Source organism: Grammomys surdaster, unplaced genomic scaffold (genome assembly GCF_004785775.1).
Source record: "Grammomys surdaster isolate TR1022 unplaced genomic scaffold, NIH_TR_1.0 125852, whole genome shotgun sequence".
Taxonomy (NCBI): domain Eukaryota; kingdom Metazoa; phylum Chordata; class Mammalia; order Rodentia; family Muridae; genus Grammomys; species Grammomys surdaster.
Window position 1 is genome coordinate 398,457 of NW_021620678.1, and position 19,590 is coordinate 418,046.

Here is a 19,590-nt window from a genome sequence, read left to right on the forward strand (position 1 = left end):
ATCCTATCATTGGAGCTTCAACTTGGACAGGGTGGTAAATTATGCTTACCATGGATGATGATACGACCTGTGGAGAATTATAGGCAATGCCACAAGGAGTTTTGACCCAGGTATGGTAGCGCATGTCTGTAATCCACACATTTGGGAGGCTGGCCGTGGCAGGTCAGTGACAGTTCAAGACTACCTTGCATTTTTGACAAGATGAGGGGACATAGTGATAGGGGGTCCCTTTGAGCAGAATCCTGAAGGCGGATATTACAGATGCCTGGGGAAGTATTGACCTGCAGAGGAAGCAAAGGCCCTGAGACTAGAGCACACGATGCTGAGGGATCGCGGAAGGCAGCCAGTTGGTGCAGACGTGTGGTGTGGGAGACCAGACTGCAGGCTCTGTGGTGGTGGTAAGGGGGCACAGCCTCAGTGAGGCTGGGCGGATGCCCCACCAGAGAGGTAACAGCTCTTTGTCAGTTCCAGAGCTAAAGGGTGGAGTTCAGAGATGAACCCAGGTCAGCCCAGTTTTAAAGGCTCTTGTCCTGGGACCCAGCCCCACTTCCCAAAGGAAAAAGGCCAAGAGCATTCTCTCCCTTAACAAGAAAAATATCCAGGCGCTTGTAAAACCCTTGGGAATTCTCCAGGCTCTTGATCTGTGACCTCGGAGGAGCCTAAGACTGGAGTGAGGATCTGTCAGGCTCTGGACTCCCCGTCTTCCTGTCCAGTGCTAGTTCCTGGCTGGGGGAGGGTCCTGAGTATCTCCTGCTGTTCCTCCAGCAACCCTGGCACTGAGCAAAGGTAGTTCCCCTGCATTAATCTTTTCCCCAGTTGTTTTTTTATTAAATTTATTTATTTATTTTTATGTATGAGTACACTGTTGCTGTCTTCGGACACACCAGAATAGGGCATTCAATCTCATTACGGATGGTTGTGAGCCACCATGTGGTTGCTGGGATTTGAACTGAGGACCTCTGGAAGAGCAGTCAGTGCTCTTAACTAATGAGCCATCTCTCCAGCCCCTCCCCAGTTGTTTTTAAAAATCAGTTTTTAGGGCTGGTTATGGTGGCATTATATAACCTGGGAGCTTCTCCTCATCCCTCTAAATTTTTAAAAATGTTTTTAAAATTGCCAGGCGGTGGTGGCGCACACCTTTAATCCCAGCACTTGAGAGATAGAGGCAGGTGGATCTCTGAGTTTTAAGGTTAACCTGGTATACAGAGCAAGTTCCAGGACAGCCAGGGATACATAGGGAAAACTTGTCTCAAATAACTTTTTTTTTCAATTATATTTGTTAGGGAGGCACCTATGTAGGATGGTTTCTGGGTAGGAGTCCTACCATCTGGGTGCTGGGATTGAAGTTTTCAGGCAAGTACTTTTCACACAGTCCCTTGGGTCAGCCTGACAGGACTACACAGAGAAACCCTGTCTTGCAAGCAACAAAAATAAGCATAATCCCTGGGCTAACGCTGGAGTTGCAAGTTTTCTCTTTTCTTTCACACGCTGGATCAGGGACCTGGAGAGATGGCTCAGTGATTAAGAGAAAATACTGTCTTACAGAGAATCTAGGTTCATTTCCCAACCCCCACATCTAGTGGCTCAAAACTCCCTGTAAGTCCAGTACCGGGGGATCCCTGGCTACCTGCAGTCACTTGTTACATAGAAACTGAAAGCCTCAGGCCGGGCGTTGGTGGCGCACGCCTTTAATCCCAGCACTTGGGAGGCAGAGGCAGGCGGATTTCTGAGTTCGAGGCCAGCCTGGTCTACAGAGTGAGTTCCAGGACAGCCAGGGCTATACAGAGAAACCTTGTCTCGAAAAACCAAAAAAAAAAAAAAAAGAAACTGAAAGCCTCATACACATACATAAATAAAAATGATACAGTTGGGTTTTTTTTCCAGATCAGCAGTAGGCTGACTGACATGGCTTCCTGGCCCTCACCTTGCCTTACCCAGGGTCACATACACAGTGTGCGTGTGTGTCTGGCTCCAGGTCATCCCTCAGCCCAGTGGCCGTCCGTGCTTGGCAGTCAGCAGCAGCTCTGGTGTGGGGCAGGCACAGCTGAACTCTGCCTGGCACAGTAAGGAATGCAGCGAGCTGAGCAGCTGCGCCCGACATGCAGGGGCTTGGTTCTGCCTTGCCCGGAGCAGAGCAAGCTGGCTCAGAATCCTTCCATACATGGCCAGAGCAAGTGCTTTGTTATCAGGGAATGAGAGCTCTGGGTGGGGCTGGTTACCAGAAGGTTCTGAATCAGTAAGGGAAGGCAGCATAGCAGAGTGTGGTGGTGGCCAGGCTTAAGCCCTGCCTGTCACTAGCTGTGTGATTACAGCCCAAGTTACTGTTCATAGTTTCTCGTCTGTAAAATGGGAAAGGCACCTGCCCCACAATTGTGCTGATGAGCAAATTATGTAAAGTTCTTAGAACGGCCCTCACTATGTAATTAGGGGATGAAAGCGTCCATTATTAGCGCCTTGTGAACTTGACGGTCATAGACTGACCAGAAAGGTCATGTGTGCAGCAGCCTGGCAATGGCCCGGTAGAGCAGGGACCCGAGCCCTCCAAGCACCTAAGGACTTTCCCAGTCTGTCTCCAAGGACCAAATGGAGGACCAGGGCATGAGCATAGCATGTGAGGAGCCTTTGAGAGTCGGGGTTCCACTTCCTGCAGTAAAGGAACGGCAGCCAGTGCAGAGGCCAGTTCACCAAGAGGCTGAGGGACTCGCTGGAGCAGCCCAGCAGAAGACAGAAAAATTCAGGGGATTCCGGTGTTACAGGGGACAGGATTTGACTATAGGGGTTTCTAGGTCGGGGAAGCCCAGTTTCCTGACTCACTGAGGTGATAACGGATCAGGTGAGGCTAGCACAGTGGTGGAGGAAATGCCTGTGTGAGCCTAGCAAGGTGAAACAACAAAATGGAGAGAGGGAGCCGATATCTGGGATTAGGGTCCCAAGCTCTAGACTGGATTAGATCCCCCCCCCCAACACCCAGGCAACTAGAGCTGGCTCCCTGGCCCACTAGTGACTCCTCAGCAGCCTCTGAAGGCCTTGACAGGCTTCAGGCCTCAGTGTTTCTCCTTTTTTCTTTCCTCACTCTCTACCTCTTCCACATTGTACTGTGAACCTAAAATAAGAGTTAGCACACCATGATCAGTCCAAGTGATGGTGTGTGCCTAAGGCCTGCAGAGAATGCAGAGCCATGAAACAAGAGCCAGAAAGCTGTGGAGAGAGGGATGTACTCGGAAACCAAGCCTGCTCAGTGTCAGTGGCTGCTCGTTCTCACTGCGCTGCAGACAGGTCAGAGATGCCTTCCGGGATGATGAGAGGTTCCAGGAAGCAGCTGAGATGGAGGCAGGGGACATGCCAATGTCAAGGCCCAAAGCCTGACCAGCAGTTTCCTGAGGTTTTGTAGAGAAGGAGGCAGGGATAGGAACCAGCAGTGTCTCTCGGTGGTCTCTGCACTCCTGTCAGCCTAGTGAGGCCAGGCTTTCGGCTCCTTTCTGGCTCCACCCTACCCCTGGCCAGGTTCTTCCCTCCTGAATCCACCACTCAACCTCCACAACTGGAGCTGGAGAGGTGGCTTCTTCCTCTGATGAGAGCTGGGGACCTGGAACCTCCAGCGTCGCCACCCTGGTACAGCCCCTTCAAACTAGGAGACTTGTGCATTCACTCTGCAGAGCCCCTGCCGTCTGTACCCAGTCAGTTGAGCCTGTTGCTCCCCAACCCTAGGCCTTTCTATTAGCTCCTGGCTCCAGGGAAGGCAACATAGCTGTGTGTAGTCTTCATAGCCCGCCAGCTAACTGGTGTCCTGAATAACCTGGGGCTGAAACCCACCCTAACTCCTGGCTCTTGGACAGAAAAGTGTCATTTTTTATTTGCAACAGGAAGAGCTACTGGCTCCGTGTTGTGCAGAGACAGGCAATTGGGAAGCAAACAAACCCTTTCCTGTATGTGACAGCCCTTTCCTTGTCACTGAGTCCTCAGAGAGGCCATCTTCCTGTGTCAGGAAGGCTTGGGAACCATTTCCGCTTGCCCGCCTTTCATTTACAGAGGGCAGGCTGTACTGAGAGACAGAAGGCTCCCCTGTACAGTGAGAACATAATGAGGGAACTTGCCCTGCAGACAATGCTAAGTCAAGTCCTTTGACTCATTCTCCTCCAGGTAAATGTTGTCCTAATCTACTGAACACACAAGTCTGTCTCCGAGGGCCGTACTGGCCCAAAGGGCAAATAGTGCCATTAACACATATTACTGCTGAAAAGGGGAAGAGAAGCTACCAGAAGGCCTCAGTTGGTGGTTTAGGAGATGTCTGTCCAGGCTTGGCCTTTGACATCTTAAAGTAAGGCTTCTGTGTAAATGGAGCAGCCCAGGGTGACTCTGGTTCAGCAGAATTCTGAAGGCTAAGTCTGAATGGTGACAACCAGCTATGCAGCTATGGAGTAGGGACTTAGACACAATGTCTGCTGTGCTTTACCAAGAATACTTTTGTTTTTTTTTTTTTTTTTTTAAGAAGGAGTTTCTCTGGGTAGTCTTGGCTATCCTAAAACTCTCTCTGTAGACCAGGCTAGCCTCAAGCTCACAGGTCTTTTGGCTCTGCCTCCCAAGTGCTGGGGTTAAAGGCATGTGTGCTACCACTGCCCGGCTACGATGAATTTCATGATGATGTTTTCGTGGTTGTATGTAATGTATTCTGATCATGTTCACCCTTGTCACCCTCTCTTGTCCCCCATCCGACTCCTGGTCACTTTCCCAGCCCCTACCTTGTCCCCTTCTCTTTCGTGTATGTGTCTGTAACCATGTGAACTTGAGTAGGGATATTTACATGAGCCCCTCATCAGTGGCCACACCTCTGAAAACCTCCACTAACTCCCCAGGGACGGGTAGGGCCCCATCTGTGATGAAACGGTAACAGTCCCAAACCTGTAAGTCTTAAAGGTAAACCCAGCTACTGTGGGTCCATGAGTGTAACGGCCACGACACACAGGGAAGGCAGCGTTGTGCAATTTGCCATCCGGCTCTCACATCCTGTCTGCCCTCTCTCCTGTGATGTTACTCAGGCATTGGAAAGGGTGATCGGTGTAGATGTCTGTTTAGCCTTGAGTGTCTCAGCACTTTGATCAGCTGCAGTAACTGCTGCCCACTGGGGGTGGGGGGGTGAGGGGTGGGAAGCTGTTCTGACTAAAGCTGGAAACCCATCTATGGGCAAAAACATACCTACTTAGGCAGTTTGACAGCTACATTATATCTATTTAAAGGGACAGCAATAGTAGCTTCTCCACAGGGCCTGTGACCTTCCCAGCCATAGGCTTTTGAACAGGATTACAGCACCAGGCATGAAGCAGGCCTCAAATCCAGTCAGAAAGCAGTTGTTTTTCCTGGTAACAGTCATGTCGCTAATGGATCAGCGGGCACACCACACGCATAGCACAGGAATACATCTGGGTGGTGAAGAAAATTCTTGTAAGGTCCAAAAGACCCCAGCTGAGTCCCAACTGCATCTGCTGACAGGACTCTGGCCCAGAGTCATTATAAAGTGCGGTAATGCATGTTAGTGACAGAAATAAGCAGTGTCTGGACTACACTCGACACCTTGTAAAGTTTAGCCACCTGCATTATTTAGTATCTCTGTCCAATGGGCAAATTCCTGTGTACAAAAACAACCCAGTGTGGGTGACCACTGAAATGCACCTTTAGGGTTGACCCTTAGTCTCCTGCAGAAGTGAGAGGACCCTCAAGTTCTTCGCCCATTTTCTCATCGTATCCCTCATCATCTTTGTGTGACAGTTGTCTGTGACTCCTTACAGACCTGTCTTCCACACCAGCTATCAGTTCCTCCAGAGTAGGCATGTGGAAATTCCTGTCTGAACTCAGCATGAACATCCCCTTTGGGGCCTTTCTCATTCCGAGGGTAAGTTCTATGAGAAGACCTGAAGGCCCGGCTTTAGTCTGGGCCTGTCAGGGATAGCTTCAGGGAGAGGTGACATCTGGCCAGATCTCAGAGACCAGATACAGTTTGGGAGAGCAGCAATAGGCATCTCAGAACATCCTGCAACCTCAACAGTCTGCTGCATAGGAGAGGGGGCTTGGCTCCCAATATGAGCACCCTGTGCCCCTGAACAAATCTCTTCTCCCTTTGCTCTGTTCAGTATGCTGGGGAGTTTGCTAAATTAGTGTTGGCCTGTTGGGTCTTTCAGTAGATTCTTTGACTCAAGGCAGTCCCAGATAACAAAGCATGCTCAGTAACAGACAGCACAGGCTCTTCTCTTCTCCCCAGAGCTTAGTTCAAGGGTAGCTCCATTTGCCCAGTCCCAGGAAGATTTTCTAGAATGTCATAGGTAGGGGCAGGATGGTCTGGGAGGCCAGGCCTATCTGGCATTCCAAGCCTCAGGCTTCCTCAGGGCAGGCTAGCAAGTGTCCTAGCAAATCATGGGCAGTAGCCCAGGAGGATGGAGAAGAGGGAGGAAGCTGCCATCCTGCTCCCAGGCATCCCCCATGCCTGCTGCTGGCCCCAGCCCTACCCTGCCCCAGGCTCTACAAGGCTTCCATTGTCTATTGCTTTGCCAGGCTGACTCCCGGGGTGTAACTCAGAGCCTGTGGGACAGCTTGGGTTGAAAAATTGAGGATCACACCAGAAGAAGCTATGGAACTTGGAGAATCTTAGGCTAAGAACCTGGAACCTAGCTGGGCGTTGGTGGCACACGCCTTTAATCCCAGCACTTGGGAGGCAGAGGCAGGTGGATTTCTGAGTTCGAGGCCAGCCTGGTCTACAGAGTGAGTTCCAGGACAGCCAGGGCTACACAGAGAAACCCTGTCTTGAAAAAGAACCTGGAATCTAAAGGCCAGGGCCCCTTAGAAAATGCAGTACAGGGGTGGAGGGAAAAGCAAGCCAGGAGGTGCTGTGCTGCTTCTAGTAGTTTCCAGGCGCTCCCAGGCGGCTGGGACCGAGCGGTCCTCAGGCTGTGGCTGCGGCTGCTTGGGAGCTGATAGCGGTGTGATAAGTGAGCTGATGGCCAAGTGGGGTGAGGGAGACCCACGCTGGATCGTGGAGGAGCGGGCAGACCCCACCAACGTCAACAACTGGCACTGGACAGAGAGAAATGCTTCAAACTGGTCCACAGAGAAACTGAAAACTCTGTTCCTGGCTGTTCGAGTGGAAAATGAGGAGGGCAAGTGTGAGGTGACCGAAGTGAACAAGCTTGATGGAGAGGCGTCCATCAATAACCGGAAAGGAAAGCTGATCTTCTTCTATGAGTGGACCATCAAACTGAACTGGACAGGTACCTCTAAATCAGAAGTGCAATACAAAGGACATGTGGAAATCCCCAATTTGTCTGATGAAAATAGCGTGGATGAAGTGGAGATTAGTGTGAGCCTTGCCAAAGATGAGCCTGACACAAATCTCATGGCCTTAATGAAGGAAGACGGGGTGAAACTTCTAAGAGAAGCAGTGGGAATTTACATCAGCACCCTCAAGACAGAGTTTACTCAGGGTATGATCTTGCCCACAGTGAATGGAGAGTCGGTAGACCCAGTGGGTCAGCCAGCACTAAAACCTGAAGTGTGCAAGGCTAAGTCTGCTCCTTCAAAAAGCCAGACCAAACCTGTTGGTGTCAAAATCCCCACTTGTAAGATCACCCTTAAAAAAACCTTCCTGACCTTCCCAGAGGAGCTCTATAGAGTGTTTACCACGCAGGAGCTAGTGCAGGCTTTTACCCATGCTCCTGTAGCCTTGGAAGCAGACAGAGGTGGGAAGTTTCACATGGTCGATGGTAACGTCACTGGGGAATTTACTGACCTGGTCCCTGAGAAACACATTGCTATGAAGTGGAGGTTTAAGTCGTGGCCAGAGGGGCATTTCACTACCATCATCTTGACCTTCATTGACAAGAATGGAGAGACAGAGCTGTGCATGGAAGGCCGCGGCATCCCTGCTCCCGAGGAAGAGCGGATGCTGCAAGGCTGGCAGTGGTACTACTTTGAGGGCATCAAACAGACCTTTGGCTATGGTGCACGCTTGTTTTAGGGCCAGCAGCAAGGGTTTTGGCCATGTTAAAACTTCAGTCCAGCCCTCTTGCGATGGGCTTGAGACTCACAGGATTGCACCATCTCAACTGCTAACTTGGGGTTGGGGCCCTTCCTTTCACATATACCTTGGGTTTGTGCATGTTTCCTGCTGGGTGGGATCTGAGGGTGATTTCTCTTTTATGTGTACATATGCTAAGTAAACAGAATTTTAAAGGCAAAAAAAAAGAAAATACAGTACAGATTAGACCACAGGTGGTCTGGCTCCAGTCTCTCCAGCCCAGAGGAATGGTTGTGTGCACACAGCCCACTCCCCCCTCTCCCTTTACCCCTTTCTGTCTCTCTTTTTCTGCCTCTGTGTTACTCTGTCTCCCTCTGAATCTCTCTATCAGTCTTTCTTTCTCTCTATGTGTGGTTCTCTCTCTCTCTCTCTCTCTCTCTCTCTCTCTCTCTCTCTTTGAATCTCTGTCTCTGTGTGTTTCTGTCTCCCTGAATCTCTGTCTCTGTCTCTGTCTCTCTGGATCCTTCCTCCCCCATATATATATATATATTTTTTTTTTTATAAAGCTGTGTTTGCTCCTGAGTTACCTATCTTCCCAGTGATTTGCCTGAGGCCCTGGGTTGCTGAGTGGGCAGATTTGTGCTTCCTTGTTTGGGGCCCGGCTTTATTTTCCAATCAGAGCCGAGGCATTGGGAGTGGGTCTTAGTGGTGCTGTGCTTGAGTAAAGCGAGGTCCAGAGGGCATCCTCAGCACTGCAGTCATGGTAACAGCAACTGTGTACACACGCCTGCTTTCCTCCCAATGACCGTTAGCCTAAAGCAGCGCTACATTGATAGGAAAAAGTTAAAAATGACGTTGTCGTGTGTATATGTGTGTGCTGTGTTCATGTGTACTGGAGGGTGCTCATTCACATGGGTGCAAGGCCAGAGGTCGATATGTAATATCTTCCTTGGCCACTCTACGTTGTTGTTGTATTTACTCCTTTATTTTGTGTGTGGAGTGGGTGTGCATGCTACAGCACAAGTGTGGAAATCAGGACAACTAACATAGTCAGTTCTCTCCTTCCACTGTGTGGGGCTCAGGGACTCAACTCGGGTCACCAGGCTTGGTAGCAAGGGCTTTGATCCACAGTGTCATCTCCCTGGCTCTACTCTATCTCTCTATCTCTCTATCTATCTGAGATGGGGTCTCTACATAGCCCTAGCTGTTCTGGAACTCATAGAGATCCTCCTACCTCTGCCTCCTGAGTGCCAGGATTAAAGATGTGTGCCACACACACACCTCCATCTTTTTTTTTTTTTTTTTTTTGGTTTTTCGAGACAGGGTTTTTCTGTATAGCCTTGGCTGTCCTGGAAACTCACTCTGTAGACCAGGCTGGCCTCAAACTCTGAAATCCACCTGCCTCTGTCTCCCAAGTGCTGGGATGAAAGGCGTGCGCCACCACTGCCCGGTGACCTCCATCTTATTTTAGACAGGGTCTCTCCCTGATTTTGGCTAAACTGGCTGACCTATGAGCTCTAGGGATCTCCCTGTCTCTGCCCACATCAGTGTTGGTGTTATGGGCATCTGGCTTTTTGTTCTTAATTTAGGAGACTTGAGCACAGGCCCTCATGCTTTAGTATCCAACGCTTTACCTAGTCTGAGTCTCAAGATGTAGCTCAGTCTGGCTGTGAATTTGCAATCCTTCAACCTTAACCCCTCACACAGCTAGAACTGTGCCTGGCTTCCCATGGCATCTTTTGAAGCCACTGTGTGTCTTTGTTTCATCCAGCTGGGCTGAAATTTAATCTGAACCGCAATCAGCTCATTTCCAGAGCTTTGCTTTAGTAAGTAATGAAGATCAGCGTGTGTTCACACTGGATCGCCTGTACTGTATCACATCTGGAAGTCAGTCCTAGAAATCGGCCTGCTGTCTCCCAGGCGGAACACCCTTCCCTTTTACTCAGGCTGACGTTGAGCCTTACACAGGTGACATTTTATCCAAGGTCTTCCAGGAAGTCACAGCCAAGAGAGCAGTTGGTATGTGACTGTGCCAGACAAGTTACCTGTTCCCACACCCAGGGACACAACACACAGATCTACCTTTGGCTCTAAGATGGAAGAACCATGGGCCTCTGAGCAGCTGCATTATCATGTCACTAAGTTCAGAGATCAGAGGCTCCTGGGTGGCAAGAATGGTTTTTTTTGGTTTGTTTGTTAGGGTGTTTATTTATTTATTTATTTATTTATTAGACAAGGTCTCATCATGTAGCCCTAGGTGGCCTGGAACGAACAGAGATCTGCCTGCCTCTCCTCCCAGGTGCTGAGAGTAAAGGCCACAGTAATATTCTTTGCCCCTAAGCCCTCTCTAAGATCTAACTTGTGGTTTCTTCTTGGGAGCAGGGGGAGGATGAGGGACTGGGGTTGAGCCTAAGGCCTTCTGATTGCTAGACAAACCCTCCACCTTGGACTGACCATCTGCAGTTCATTCCTCTCCTTTTATCTCTCTGAAATGTACCTTGACTCTTGTGCATGACAATAAATGTGGGCCCTGGGAACTAGGTTATTAGTTCATTCCTTCTCGACAGCGTTTACTAAATGCGCCCCTCTCCCAGGCTCAGTGGGGTTTTGGCTGTTGTTTCTGATGGTTGGTTTTCATTGCCAACACACAAACACCTGGTAGACATACATCTGGGCCCGTCCGTGAATGGTGGGAAGACATGCCTTTAATGCAAGTGATACCATCTGTCTTAGTCATTCTGCTGCTGAAGAGACACCACAACCTAGGCAACTGACAGAAGAAAGCATTTAATTGGGGACTTGCAGTTTCAGAGGATTTTCCATGTTTATCACATCACTGAAACAGTAGCTAAGAGCTTACACCTGATCCACAAGCAGGAGACAGAGAAAACAAGAGTTTGGGCCTGGCGTGGGCTTTTGAAACCTCAAAGCCAACCCTCAGTAACATACTTCCCCCAACAAGGCCACACCTCCAAATCCTTCCTAAATAGTTCCACTAACTAGGACCCAAACATTCCAATATGTGAGCCTATGGGAGCCATTCTCTCTCTTTTTTTTTTAATAATTTTATATTTATTTATTTTTGGTTTTTCGAGACAGGGTTTCTCTTTGTAGCCCTGGCTGTCCTGGAACTCACTCTGTAGACCAGGCTGGCCTCGAACTCAGAAATCCGCCTGCCTCTGCCTCCTAAGTACTGGGATTAAAGGCGTGCGCCACCACCGCCCGGCGGGAGCCATTCTCATTAAGATTACCATCCCATCCCATACAATCCAGGACTGTATGAAAAGGAAGAGATGAGGCTGGGGAGGTGGCTCAGTGGGTAAGAGTATTTACTGTACAAGCATGAGGGCCTGAGTCTGAATCACCAGCAGCATGGGAAACTCCAAGTGTCGCCCAGGTGCCTGTCACCTCAGTGCTATGGGGGCGTGGATGGAGACAGGAGGATGACTGGAGTTTCCTGGCTGCCAGCTTAGCTCCAGAATAAGGAGAAGACCCTGTCTCTAAAGAATACTGTGGGAAGGGATAGAGCGGGCACCAACTGCCTCCCCTGGCCTCTATGTGCATGTGTGCACACACTCGTGCATTACACCACACACAGACAAGAGAAGGCAGAAAACCAGCAAAGCACCCACATGTCAGCCTCCTACTCAGAACACAAGGGTAGTGACTCCATGTTCTGCCACCATGCCTCCCTTGCAGTGCTGGGCTATACCATTGCTCTGTGTGCGGACCAACTAACCAATGTCCGCCCTCCCTTCCTTAAGCTGCTGAAGGAGAAAGTAACTAATAACACAGTTGTAGCTTTTTATTTTTGTTTTTTCAAGACAGGGTTTCTCTGTGTAGTCCTGGCTGTCCTGGAACTCACTCTGTAGACCAGGCTGGCCTCAAACTCAGAAATCCGCCTGCCTCTGCCTCCCAAGTGCTGGGATTAAAGGTGTGCCCGTTGTAGCTTTTAAAACCTCGTTCTCATCACCCTTCACAGCCCTCTGCCAAGCAGGTTGGCTGGCAGAATGGCAAGTGGAAGGCACAGCCCCCAGTTCCCCGCCCAGGTCAGCCAGAAACCGGCTCTGGCTCTGGCCGCTCTACCCACATTTCTCGATCTTTCTCTTAAAGCCCCACCCCCCTTTCTGAGTCTGGGAATGTAACTCAATGTCTTGCACATGCTGGGCAAACATGATAGCACAGAGCTGCATTCCCAGGCTCAGCGACATGAAAAATAAGAGGACGTAGCTCATCTGGTGGAGTGCTTGCAAAGCCAACACACAGGGCCCTGGGTTCAGTCTCCAACACGCCAGAAATAGAATAAAACACGTGCATATATACATATCAGAAGTACTAGCTAGGTGGAGTGGCTCATGCCTTTAAGCCCGGACTCTGCAGTCAGAGCTCTGAGGCCAGCCTGGTCTATAGAGCAACTTCCAAGGACAGGGAGAGCCATACAGAGAGACTGTGTCCAAAAAAAAAAAAAAAAAGCCCTAAAGACCTTGACTTTGGCGGGGAGGCCAGCCCTGCCCATCTGTGGCTTCTGAACCTCACCTACAGACAAAGACTCAGCCTCTACCCACACGCTGATTGACCGTCTACACTGCATTGTTACCACCGTTATCACATGTGGTTACCCACAGACCCGGGATGCAGGCAGAGCAAAGATTACTGTCCCCACTTGACAGGTCGGGAATTGGGGCTCACTGGGGTGAGGTGTCTGGCCTGCAGTCATACAGCTCTGGTTGCCATGGTCCATCCTTCATGACACAGCAAGCTGACTCAGGCAATGGGTTTCTGAAGCCCACAGATGGCTGGTGGGGGCCAAGGGCTGAGCCGCATAAGCTATTATTAAAGCAATGGGAGAGATCAAGGTCAGACGAATGACAGTGGGTGACCTAAAAGCAGCCCTTAAGGACAGTGGTACAACCATTTCTGCGATTTTATATATTTTGGACAAGGTTTTGCTACATAGCTCAGGCTGACCCTCAGAATCAAGATCCTTCTAGGTTTTTAGTGAGAACCCTGGGTGATGTCTGAGACTGAAGAAACTAGTTTCAAGATCCAATCCCAAGTCACTGAACAGAAGTGCCTGCAACCCTGATTCCACAGGGGACCTGGCAGGAGAAGTCAGTGAAGGCAAATTGCTGGCTTTTTCTTACTCAGAGGTGTGAAGCTGGCCCAGGAGCCCTCAGGCCCTGTATTGTGAAATGTGATTCTGTGGGCTTTGAGGAAGCAGAATTCAACTTCTTTCTTTGGTAATTGACCCCAGGGGCCCAAGTGACAAGTTAGGTATAAAAGTTTCAATCTGTCTCATGTTATAGAGTACTAGTATCAGTTAACTCGGGCCTCGGGCAGGCACACATTACTTTTTTGAAGATTAATTTTGTGTGTGTGGGTGTTTTGCCTGCACGTATGTCTGTGTACCATATGCAGACCGTGTTCATCGGTGCAGTGGAATCAGGGGGTGTCAGGTCCCCAGAACTGGACTTACCGCGGTGGCTAGTTCCAGACTGAAAATCCAACCCAGCAGACACAAGAGCAGCAGGTACTCTTAACAGCTCCATACATTTATTATGTCCCTTTGTATGTTTATGGTCGTGGAGGCATCGTGTGCCAGGACACCTGTGTGGAGGTCAGAGATCAACTTCTGGGAATTGGCTCTCTTTTTCCATCATGTGGGTCTAGACAATTGAGTTCAGATCAGCAAGTTCCACCTTTACCGGTTGAGCCATCTTACTGGCCCTATTTATTCACACAGGGTCTCTATAACCCTGGTTGTCCTGGAACTCACTATATCCAGGCTGGCCTCCAATGTCCAGAGATCCACCTGCCTCTTCTGACTGTTGAGATTAAAGGTAGCCACCATACCAGGCTCCAGTTTATTTTTGAGACAGTTTTACATTGTAGCTCAGGCTGGCCTGGTACTATGTAACAGAGGCTATCTTCAAACTTGGGCAAAGGGTTCTTCCTGCCTCAGGATTCCCCCGTGTGAGAACACTTGAGCCATTCTGCCCAGCTTTTTTTATTTTTGAAACAAGTCTCTTGTAGCCCAGGTTGGCAAGCACCTCTTGGGCATAAACTAGAAGGCTCTATCTTTATTTTCAAGATAGGAAACTTTAACTCAAGGTGACACAAGATCACGTGACTGGGGAGTGAGGAAACCAGGATTTGAGCCTGGGTTGATAGAACTCCAAAATCCTGTTCCAGATGACTAAGACCCTGTTCATTCCCTCAGGAGGGAGCAGTAGACTCATTCCTACAAGCTACAGATAGGTCAGAGTGATGTCACTGGCTCTGCAACTGATTCATCAGCCTGGGCTTAGTTAGGAGAGGCCTCCGGGGGAGGGGTCTCCTCGTGGCAAACCAAGCGTTGAAGCAGGAGAGGTTTCAAAACCGGCTGTGGCCAGAACACACCATTAGACAGAGTAGTCTGTGTTTGTTTCTCGGTCCTTTCAGCAAGAGCCCAGCCCACCTCCATTCTAAAAGTTGAAGGGACAGGGCCCCAGAAGGGTATATGACCCCCTAGTTTACACAGAAAGGACCAACTTGGTCCTCCAGCCTGTCTGGACTGGTCTCCAGCCTGTCTGGACTGGTGGTAGTAAAGGGTTTTGGGTCTCCTAGGCTGATGGTGATAAAGGTGTTTGGGTCGCCTAGGCAGGCCGTGGGGGGGGGGGCGGGCGATCGAAGTGTTGTAGGTGGGGCATGGAAGAAAGCTGGTGGCCATCTGGAGGTTTGGAATCTGTAGGGAAAGTGCCTCGACTTTCAGACCAGGCATGGGTGTGGTTCAGAGAAGTCAGGAGAATCTGAAGGTTCCTAAGGGTGAGCTTGAGGCAGGCTAGCAGCAAAGCGAGAGTGTCCCGCCTCTTGGGGTAGGAGGGCCTGGGGAGCCTGCGGGGTGGCGTTGGGGAGGGGCTAGCCAGCGAGGAGTTGTCCCATCTTCCAGGAGGGGCTCCCCATGGGAAGGCTTGACTCGGTGTGGAGGAGAGGGGCTATGTGGGGCGTCCGCCCTTCCGGGGAAGGGGCTCGACGGCGGGGGCGGGGCCGCAGGGTGGGGCCCCGTCCTCCTCGCGCTCCCCCGCGACGCGGGCGGGCAGGGGCGGGGACGGAGGCGGTGGGCGCCCGCGGCCGGCCCACAATGAGGACAGCGGGCCGCGGTGAGTAAGCGGCGGCCGGCCGGGCCGGGCCACGCGGGGCGGAGGCTGCGCGGGCAGGTCGGGGCAGGCTGGCCGGGCGGGGTCGGGAGCCGAGTCCGCAGCCCTAGCCGCGCCGGAGCGGAGCGAGGACACCGAGGCCCCGCCCCGGCCGCCGGTGGCGCCCCGACCTCCGAGCCGCGCCGCAGATACAGCCGGAAACTGGCCCCGCCGGAGCCGGAGCGCCAAGCTAGTGCCACCTGACCCCGAGTCGGAGCCACACGAACCGGAGTCCGAGTCCGAGCCCCAGTCCGGGCCGTCCGAGCCCGGCCTGCCATGGCGGGGCCGCGGGGCGCGCTTCTGGCCTGGTGTCGCCGCCAGTGCGAGGGCTACCGCGGCGTGGACATCCGCGACCTGAGCAGTTCCTTCCGGGACGGCCTGGCTTTCTGCGCCATCCTGCACCGGCACCGGCCCGACCTGCTGTGAGTGCCCGGGGCGCGCGAGCGAGCACGCGGGGCTGGGGACCGCCGCCCCCCTCAGTGACGCGGTGGCACGCGCCGCCCTGAGCGGTCCGGGGACCTCACATCCGCCGCCTCTGAACGAGGAGCAGGGCCACCGAGACCCTAAGACCGTGCACCCCTTCCCCCACCTCGGGCCACTGGTGTCAGGCTCTGACCTCTAAGAGGGAACTCTGACCCCTCCTTAGGGACGTCCCTACTCTAGGCTCCAGCAGACATACTGAGCCTCTCTTCTTCCATTGGCGTCAGAGCATAGTACCCCCAAACTTAACTGTAGGGGATGAGAATATGCCACTCCCCCAGTTAGGCTTCCTTTAAGTTCGAGCTGGTGCGAGCAGAACCCCGGGTGCTCTGGGAGGTTGTCGTCTTTCCAATAGGAATTTACATCTGTAAGGGCACCTACGGGAAAGGGTCCTTGGAAAGAATGCTGCTCCAGATCACTTCCTACCTGAGAGAAGCAGCGGGGCTTGGGCTTTATTCACTTCCCCATCCTTCCCTCCCCTAGAAGCCTAACCCCATTCCCTTCTAGAATGTAAACGTCTGTCATCCGACACTGCAAGTGCCATATTTTGTGGGACTCCCATGGGTATGTAGGTCATTAGTTTTAATTCTCTCTTCAGCTGGTTTGCCATTTACATCTAAAGCTCAAAGAACCTAGAGGGATGGAGGAGGGACGCTTCTGTAAGGCACTTTGGGCAGATACTCTGTAGGGCACCAACCCCATTTCTGGCACAAGGCTCCTAGATAAATGGCTGTCAGGTGACTGCGGGTACACTACTTCCCCCAAACCACTTCGACGAGGAATCTGTCTAGGTGTATGCCCCTGCCCCCATGGCTCTGCTGTTCACAGTGGGGCACAAAGGTGGGCAGAGATTAGGAGCCAGGCAGGGGAAGACTAGTACAGCTGACAACCAACTGCCAGTCTGTAGCTTCCAACTGGAACGTGGGTCCCTCCTACCTGAGCTGCTCTGAAGGGCCTCCTCAGAAAATGTATTCAGACCCACAGAACAACTGAGGTGGACTTCTAGTCAGCTTTCTTCCCTGAGCCCTGGGACCTCTCTCTGTAATTTGTTCGTTTATGTATTCATCAAACTTGAGAGTGGCAGTTCATCTGGCACCTGTCTTCCTTTTGCTCAGAGTTTCAGTAGCAAATCTCATAAATCAAACAGAACGGTTGGACCTGTTTGATTGACAGACCCTTGGGAGGGCTCCTCCAGCTCTAGAGCCTTCTCCCTCCACCCTCCCCTCTCAGACTTGTTTCCATAGGACAGGGTGTGTGGGAGCCCTGAAAGGATTGCCCAACCCTAACTTGGTTTGCTGTGTTCAGTGGTACAGTGTCCCGGGAGCTCTGGAAGATGGTGTTTTGGGCCTGTGGATGCAAAAGGGAGCCGGGTTTTACAGCCATGGGACCCAGTGCTAACAGACTAGGGTAGTGGGGCTTGAACTTTGGATTTACAGTAATGCAGGAGGGTGCTGGGCTTGGCCCTGTCTTGGAGCTGAGGATTTGAGGTCTTCTATTTTTGCTGGGGGCTAACCCTGAGGGGGAAGGTCAGGATGAACCTCAAGGGAGGAGACTTAGTGTCAGGCTGCTAGGTGCTGAAGCCCAGGCTCTAAGTGCTAGCTGCCTGGTGTTTAAGCCCTGGAGAAAATCATTGGTTCTCAGAGTGTCTGGAAGGTGGGGTTGGTAAGACCTACCTCACAGCCCTGTGGTGAGGATTTTAACTGAGATAATAAGCATGCTGTAACCACTAGAAGAGGTGCTATTAGGCAGTGAGGGGTGGGAATGACTGTTTAACCCCTTTAGCTAGTCAACAAGTTTACAGTCACTGCTCGCACACACTAGAGTTGGCCTTTAATCCTGGACCTTGGGAGGCAGAGGCAGGCGGACCTCTGAGTTCCAGGCTAGCCTGGTCTACAGAGAGTTCCAGGACAGCCAGGGCTACACAGAGAAACCTTTGTTTTGAAAAACAACAATAAAACACCAGCTTACTGTTAACACCTGTGGCCCTAATTGGAGGCTTCCAGGGGACACTTCCTGGAGAAAAGGCAAAAGACAAAGAGGAGGCCCGAGGCCCCACCTGAGGACTTTCAAAGCCTACAGGTGTCCAGAGAGGCAGGTGTGAAGGATGTTCTCCCCAGAGCAGACACTAGACTCAATCCAGTTGTCCGTTTGGTTAGGGAGGCTGGGGCTGGACCATGCTAATTGCATGAGAGGCCAGGTCCTTCATAAAGCCCTGAGAAGGATGGAGCATTAGCTGCCCTCTGTTTATGTATTTATTTGTTAGAGATTGAACCCAAGTCCATGTGTTTAGGCAAGCTCTCGACCACTGAGTTATACCCTCAGCACTTAGGGGCAGATCTGTGTAAGAGCAGAGGTTGGGTAACGACAAAAGCCATTTGATAAAGTGGTTCAAGCCTCTGAGGCTGCCCATGCTCGTGCGTGTGTGTGTGCGCGCGTGCATGTGTGTGTGTGTGCATCTGCTATGTTGGCAAGAGGCCGGACCATGTATGCCCTTCTCTTTCCTCCAGGCTTTTCTAAATCCCTGTGCGATCAGACCCCACGTGGCATTCATTCCTGTGCTTTCTTTTCCTCCAGAGACAAATGGAACTTTCTCAACCCTCTGAGAGTGCTCTGGAAAGAAGGAGCTGTGTTCTCCAAACCCAGCTGTTATTTAGGGACAAGGATGGAGTGGGAGGAACTGAAGGAAAAGAAAAGTGTAGTATTGTGTGTGTGTGCGTGCGCGTGCGTGTGTGTGTGAGTGTGTGTGTAGGGTGATATTCTACTTTTTTTTTCTTTTTTAAATATTGAGACCAGAGACTGGTTAATCTGGCTATGCTGACTGTCAACCCAGCCTCAGCGATCTGGGTTACTAGCATGTACCACAGTGCTGGGGCTTGAGCTCAGGGCCTTAGGTTTGTGTGGCAAGCACTTCCCACACCTCACTAGTGAGCCGCCTCCCCAGTCCCAGTTACTAGAGTTTTACGTTTTTACTTTGTATTCTCTCAATAAGCATGTACAAGAGCACATCCTAAATACCCAGAAGCAATGGGGATAAGCTATGACCCCTCTCTCTCTAAAGACACTGCTGAGGAAACCAAACAGAACCATCCAGACGAATTACCTTGATCTTGTTGGTTTTGGAGTATCCCCCTCTCTGTCTTCCATGTTGGGCACCAGGAAACTGAGGCAAAAAGTTGTTAGGCAGTGGCAAAGCTTGTGCATTCTGCTGTATCTAGGAGGCCTTTGCCACTCTCAGATCCTGCTGGCCTCCACTCCAGCCAGGGAGCAGGGGCTGAGGCTTCCCTGAGTTTCCAGGGCAGTGGAGGCTGGTAGGGTTCCTGACCTGCCCACAGCCTCCTGTAAAGAGCAGACCCACAGGTGCCCTACCTGTGCATGCTCCAGCCCACTGGTTTCCACAGATGGATGAAGCCAGCAGGCACCGGTGTTTCCCACACCAGTCTGTGGATCTGTCTTGCCATCACTCAACCTGCCCCACTTCAGAAGCTGAGATGCCCCGTATTAGGGAAGATGCTCACTCTAGGGAAGCCGTCCCCGAGAGCAGGCACCTCAGGGCACTGCCAGCTCTGGATTCTGTTCCTTTCTACTCTGTTTCTAACTTCTTGTATTTGGGCTTCATTAAGAAACATGTAGGCCAAGGGCCAGTAGCAGCACATGCCTTTAATCCCAGCACTCTGAAGGTAGTTCGAGGCCAGCCTGGTCTGCAGATCGAGTTCCAGGATACCCAAGGCCACAAAGAGGAAACCCTGCTTCATTACAAACAAACCAAAACAAGCCAAAACTAATCAAACAAACAAGAAATCCCATATATAGGGGCTAAAGAGACTGCTCAGTTCTCAGGACCCATGTGTTTGTAACTTGAGTCCCAAGAAACCCAATGTCTTCTGGCTTTCTTGAGCACCAGGCATGGACAGTGGCACAGACATACATGCTGGG

The 19,590-nt window shown here is 51.3% G+C and overlaps 1 protein-coding gene and 1 pseudogene across 1 annotated transcript in view; both read left to right on the top strand.

The window, feature by feature from the left end:
- The first annotated feature begins 6,907 nt into the window (after positions 1-6,907).
- Positions 6,908-8,002, top strand: LOC114640925 (annotated as a pseudogene).
- Positions 8,003-15,453: 7,451 nt separating this feature from the next.
- The window catches only part of Micall1 (MICAL like 1), a 28,007-nt gene continuing 23,870 nt past the window's right edge, over positions 15,454-19,590 (top strand). Inside the window, exon 1 of the mRNA XM_028789875.1 lies at positions 15,454-15,599. Coding sequence (XP_028645708.1) covers positions 15,454-15,599 — 146 coding nt within the window. The remainder of the gene's footprint in view (positions 15,600-19,590) is intronic.